The sequence below is a fragment of the Centruroides sculpturatus genome, unplaced genomic scaffold (genome assembly GCF_000671375.1).
Source record: "Centruroides sculpturatus isolate CEXI.00-Female unplaced genomic scaffold, Cexi_2.0 scaffold304, whole genome shotgun sequence".
NCBI lineage: Eukaryota > Metazoa > Arthropoda > Arachnida > Scorpiones > Buthidae > Centruroides > Centruroides sculpturatus.
The window spans coordinates 731704-737658 of record NW_019384662.1 but is presented as its reverse complement, the minus strand read 5'-3'; the positions used below and the strand labels follow the sequence as shown (position 1 = coordinate 737658).

The window sequence follows — 5955 nt, the reverse complement described above, 5'->3', positions numbered from 1 at the left end:
AATTTTACCATAAAATACTAAAATTTTTACCATTTTATGGTAAAATTTTACCATAAAATGGTAAAAATATAGTCATAAACTACTGATCTTAATGCTCTTGAAGCACCTCCACATTGCAAAGAGCCATCAGGATTCTTGTAAGACCTTCATTATTTTAAAAAATTTAAACGAATAATTTTATTTTTTCATTAAAAAAAACCGTAAAAAATCCATAAAATGTCTACTAGATTAAACTAGAAAAGTGTGGGAGTAATTATAAGAAAATTAAGATTTGTAAACCATGGATGATTAATAAAAAAAATGAGTTTAAATAAATAAAACTTTGGAAGAAAGTGCCGGAGGCTGTTAGTTTTAGAATCATCGGATAATTGTTTATTTAAGAATAAAAATTAAAGAAAAAAGAAATTGTTCTCCTGGAAATCACTTAATTAAGCTTCGGAAAATAATGTTTTATTTATGTCGAAGCGCTGTAGACACAAATAAGCAAAGAAAGCAAACTTCTAATTTACTTGGCTTTCGATAGTATTAAGAAATTTAAAAAATAAAATCGAATTTTTATATAAAAATATTTTAATTTCATTAGAAATTTCTACAGAAATATCAATTGTATTCTTCTTAAAATTTTCAAAACTTTAGTGATGGAATCTTGCAAGATGTAGGGATTTCGGTGCATCCTGTACTTAGTAGGGCCTTTTCATAGGCATTCGGAGGCATGTTTAACAAACACTGTAGGCCCTTATAAATAATATTTCCACAGAAACCTGTGACATTACTACCCCCTTACTGCGCGAAACGTCTCTTCTTATAACATTCGTAAACAGGAACGTGTATTATACCTGTTAAAACATTCAAATCGCTGATCTTGCAGGGATTTCGGTGCATCCTGTACTTAGTAGGGCCTTTTCATAGGCATTCGGAGGCCTGTTTAACAAACACTGTAGGCCCTTATAAATAATATTTCCACATAAACCTGTGACATTACTGAGATAAAACGTCTTTTCCCTACAACACCACGATAACATTTATAAACAGAAATGTTCGTTTTATGAAAGCAAACGATCTCACGTATTAATATGTCACGATTCCTTTTCAACCATTTAAAAATAAAAGAGAGAGAGAGAAAAATCTCTAGGATATTACAAAAATAAAAGAAAATAATGCGTCATTTCGTATATACAAAATAATTTGATATCAACCGAGTGGCACAGTATTACTGTCCTACATCCGGGATTCGAGTGGGACACTGACCCCCCATCGCTTCGGGCTCATCTACTGTGACGTAACTCTATCTGATTCGTAGTAATACTTATATATAAACGCGTTTAGGGTCACGTTAGCGAGTTTATTATTGTGTAGGTTGTAGCATAGACTGGATACCCGATCCACAATGTTACAGGTAAGCAAAGCAAAGCAATTTTGTATTGTTATTTCGCCATTTAAAACATCCTTATTAATTAGTTAAAATACTCCTCATCTCTGACGTAAAAAATTCGTATAATTTAATATATTCTAAGGGCTAAATATCTTAATTTTTTAAATATTTTTTTAATGATAAATTACGTTTAAATTTTATATACGCCTCTTTCTGTATACAAAGAACACCGGATAGATACACGTGGATTCCAGTTCATAAAGATGGATGAGGATAAGATGCCAGTCTTCTCAATAAAGGCATTTTTAAACCGGTATTTTAGCCATTCTCTTATTATAATAAGAGCTAGTTTTATGATTGAATGCATTATTTATCTTCTTTTCTTAAACACTAGAATGCACGATTGTTGTTGGTTTCCTAATTAAGGCTTGTAGCCTGCAATTTAAAATCCGAATGCCAAACGCATGCCACAGTTTATTAAACTTTTAAAACGTGTGAAAAATGTTAAGATTTTTTTCGTGTTCTCTTCTTTTACTTTCCTCATCCTCCACCTCAATCCTCCTTTTCATCCTCCTCATCCTCCACCTCAATCCTCCCTTTTCATCCTCATCTCCTCATCCTCCTTTTCATCCTCTCTCCTCATCCTCCATCTCAATCCTCCTTTCATCCTCCTCATCCTCCACCTCAATCCTCCTTTTTCATCCTCCCTCTCTTTCATCCTCCTCATCCTCCACCTCAATCTTCCTTTTCATCCTCATCTCCTCATCCTCCTTTTCATCATCCTCCTCTAAAATAAATCGCTAGAATTCGTATTTAATCCAAATAATTTTAGAGGTTTTCTCGTATCTAAAGTTATAAATTTATCATCATTAGTTAAGGGGGACGTTCTCCATCCAGTTCTTAATGTATGCTTAATTAAATTAATAGTTCTTCTATTTATCATACGTCGAGACGTGGAGAGGGGAAAGGAGAGATATTTTAATCGAATTTATGCGCCGTATTACTCCCTTTTCTAATGTTTATTGTCAACATTTCGAGAGAAAACTAGTCGATGATGAGGAGTGTTTCCGGTCCACGTGCTATAGAAGCACCCCAGATCTAAAGCAGATGTCGTTTCACAGTTTGTTGGCTGTAAGTAAATATAGATGACACAAAAAGTTAAGAAGAAGAAAAAAAAAACACTAAACTTCCGTTACGCTTCCGATTTTTAGTGCTTAAAGAATAAGAGATTGCAATAAGGGGGGAAGATAACAAATGGTTTGCGTTATTAAGCTGTTATTATTCAGTGTGTTCTATTAAAAGGATAAATACATTCCCGTACAAATTACCATTTAAATAGCTTTGGCGATCTCCGATATGACATAACTGAGCGCCATAACACTTCCGTTTATCGCACTCATTGTTACTTACTCAACAACTAACGTAAATAGCGTATTCATTTAAGTATATTATAGCTGTCATTGATTGTTTGCAGGTTCTGACGTTGATTGCAGCCACGTTAAATTGTGTTTACGTGAGAGGTTACGATGTTAGATTGACTTACGGAAATCAAGAGACGACAGAAAATGGTCAATCTGTCTTAACGGTTCCCGTCTTTCTTCTGTCGCAGAAACGTCAACCCTCTCCGAATTTTGCACCACCACCGCATCCGTCTCCACAGTTCTCTTATGGAAAACCTCAGCAATTTAACTACGTTCAACCTAATCATAATATATTAAGACGTCCCCCACCCGTGCCAGTCTCTAATCATCATCATCATCAGGAAAAATTCCGTCCACCGTTTAGAGGTGTACCTAATCATAAACCGTACCGATCTTTTAACAAACCAATAAAACAAATTTCCCACAACCAGCCATCGTTTCCTGTAATTCCTCCGCCATCATCCAATTATTTGAAGGCGACGAGTAATTATAATGTGCCAGACTTTCATAAGCCAGTGCCGCCGATCAATAATCACAACAAGCAACCTCCTCCCCCTTCGTCTTCCTTTCAGAAACCGAGTTTACCAGTGCAAACTCACTATATACCATTGCCTCAGAGTACCAGCGATCAGAGGAAGATTCCTTCGGCTCCTCCTCAGAAGCCATACGTTCAATCTTCTCAATACACTACCAATTACAGATCTAAACCGTCTCAGTTGTATACCTCTCATCAGCAACCAAGTTACACCGTTTCCAATCCTCAAAATCCATCAAGTTACTCAGCACCAAGACCGAGTTACCATTCCTCGACTTCTCAACAGTACTCTTCACCAGTTACTTATACGACTTCTAAACATAGTCATAGTCTACCCTCGAGTTATAATCAACCGTCTTCTAACTACAACTACCCTTCTGGCGGTGCAAGAGTTTCGCCCACATCCTACAGGCAACCTTCAGGATATACTTACGACAATCAAGTAGTACAAAGCACGAGTTATTCCGGTCCTCCAGCAGCTTCTACGTATACTGCACCGTCTACTAATTACGCTTCCCCTACCAAGAATGAACAATACGGTACCACAGAGGTGATCCTTACAGAAGAAGTTAAGCCAGTTCAAAGTTCAAACGTACCCGTACAACAAGCCGAAGAGACCGTGGAAGATAACACCACAGTAAACTATAAAGTGATATATATACCTCTAGAGGTATTAAAAAATATCTTGACTAACAGTGGACTAAAATGACCTTTAAAGAAACATAAAAAAAAAAACACTTCTGGAGGTGACAGAAATCAAGCCATTCGGCCATGTTACAAGTAATGGCGGCATCGAGCCTTAACTCACAATAATTTATACTTATGTTAGCGTGGAGTGACAGTAGATAATCACACTGTTTAATATCGAAAATGTCAAATTTTGTAAATAAAAAAAACTACACAACTTTTCAGGGATATATTTGCCCTTTTTTCCTTCTACAAATTTAAATGCCAACTTCGACTTTTCAACCTTCCTTTACTCATGAAAGTCGTAATGATCTACGTTACCCAGAAACCCGTTGAGGATACTCGTTTCGACCTTTAACCCTTGAAAAATTAAGGTATGAGGAAGCATTTCCCTAGTTCCTTATCCTCTTACGAATGATACTACAAAAGGGGGGGGGAAGATCTATCTACTTTCTGTACTTTCGGATGCTTAAGAAATCGTAAAAATTTAAGCCAAGAAATACAAAAGAATGGAGGAATCTTTAAAAAAAAAACCCTCCAAACTAATTCTGTATTGTATGTATTATGGATTTTAATCATTTTTCAATCGGTATTTTTCCAATCGAATGTTCTGTTTTGGTTTGTTTAATTGCGGGTCATCGCGTACCTTCAGGGGTACTCCACTTCTTTTTTTATGTTTTAAACTTTAAAAAAAAACACATACAAGTAAACGTTTAATACATATTTAACATCTTGGAATTGTTATTTTAATATTTTAAAACTAATTTAGGTCATAAAATGCAATTTTTTATTAAAAAATCCACAATGGATCAATCATCAACCGTTGAGGAGTACATTTTTTTATGATCAATTTTTATAAATTAAATCGACTTTTTTTCTTTTAAACAAGTGGCGAATCAATTTTATAGCAGCTTAAGGGGAAAATACATTACTAGACAATTTTTTTTTTTTAGTAAATTTAAACATAAATCTGTAATAAAGCGCGACGACATAAAAAAAAAGAAGAAGAAGAGAAGAAGAAGAAGAAGAGGAGGAGGAGAAGAACTGTAAAGATGTAGAGCAGAAATCGATAAGGGAAGAAAAGATGAACTGCCCCTCTTCTAAATTCTGAACGATTTGTCGTAAATATTTCTCCACTCGGATAAAAGATTGTTTATGTAGAAAATAGATTATTTTTTCTCTTCTTCTTTAATAAAAAAAACCTCCAAATTTACGTTTACATCTTTATAAATCTCAGTTAAGTTATCACAAATGATCCTCTCTTCATCTTCCTCTTCCTCTTCTTCCTCCTGTTACTAAGCATCATTAATTGCTATGACGTGAAGGTGTATGTTTTGTAGATAGGAAATTCGGTCGACACGGATCGTATCCACACAATTTATAGGTTAATGCACTGTTTTTCTTTAGTTCTTCTTAGTGTGATTACTTTGCCACCTGCAAACTCGTCGGACCAGCTGTGGGATAATTAGTAGGAGGAGAGAGATAGATAGGGATGGTGGTAAGATAAGGGGTATAATATATATATATATATTTCTTTCTTTTATTTTCGTGAAACGGCCAGAAGGTCACACTAATAGGAAGAGGTGAGTAAAAAAAAAAAAATAAATAAATAAACAGTAAAACCTTAAGTATGGGACTAATATGGGTCTTTACGGATGGGTTTAAATTAATCATTTTTGAAAATTGAGGGAGTAGGGTGTTGGCATTCGAGGTATAAAGGTATTAAATAAGGAAATAAGGTTTAAAATATGAATCGAACACAAAGAAACACGAGATTTAAGATATGTAAAGGTGATAGACGATCCCTTTTCCTGTCTCAAAATTCATTTTTTTTAAATAAAGAAACGTTGATTTCGGCGTTACACAAACGTCTTTCGCATACTTTCGAGTACGTTTGATATAATTTAATACTGCAGCTTAGTGTTTAACAATGGGGATTA

The 5955-nt window shown here is 34.8% G+C and overlaps 1 protein-coding gene across 1 annotated transcript; it reads left to right on the top strand.

Moving 5' to 3' along the window:
• Nucleotides 1–1305: 1305 nt before the first annotated feature.
• On the top strand, nucleotides 1306–4037 carry LOC111626597 (proline-rich extensin-like protein EPR1). Its single transcript, XM_023370032.1, has 2 exons — nucleotides 1306–1396; nucleotides 2847–4037. The coding sequence occupies exons 1-2, from the start codon at nucleotides 1388–1390 to the stop codon at nucleotides 4035–4037; spliced, it is 1200 nt and encodes a 399-aa protein (XP_023225800.1). The 5' UTR covers nucleotides 1306–1387.
• The last annotated feature ends 1918 nt before the right edge of the window (nucleotides 4038–5955 follow it).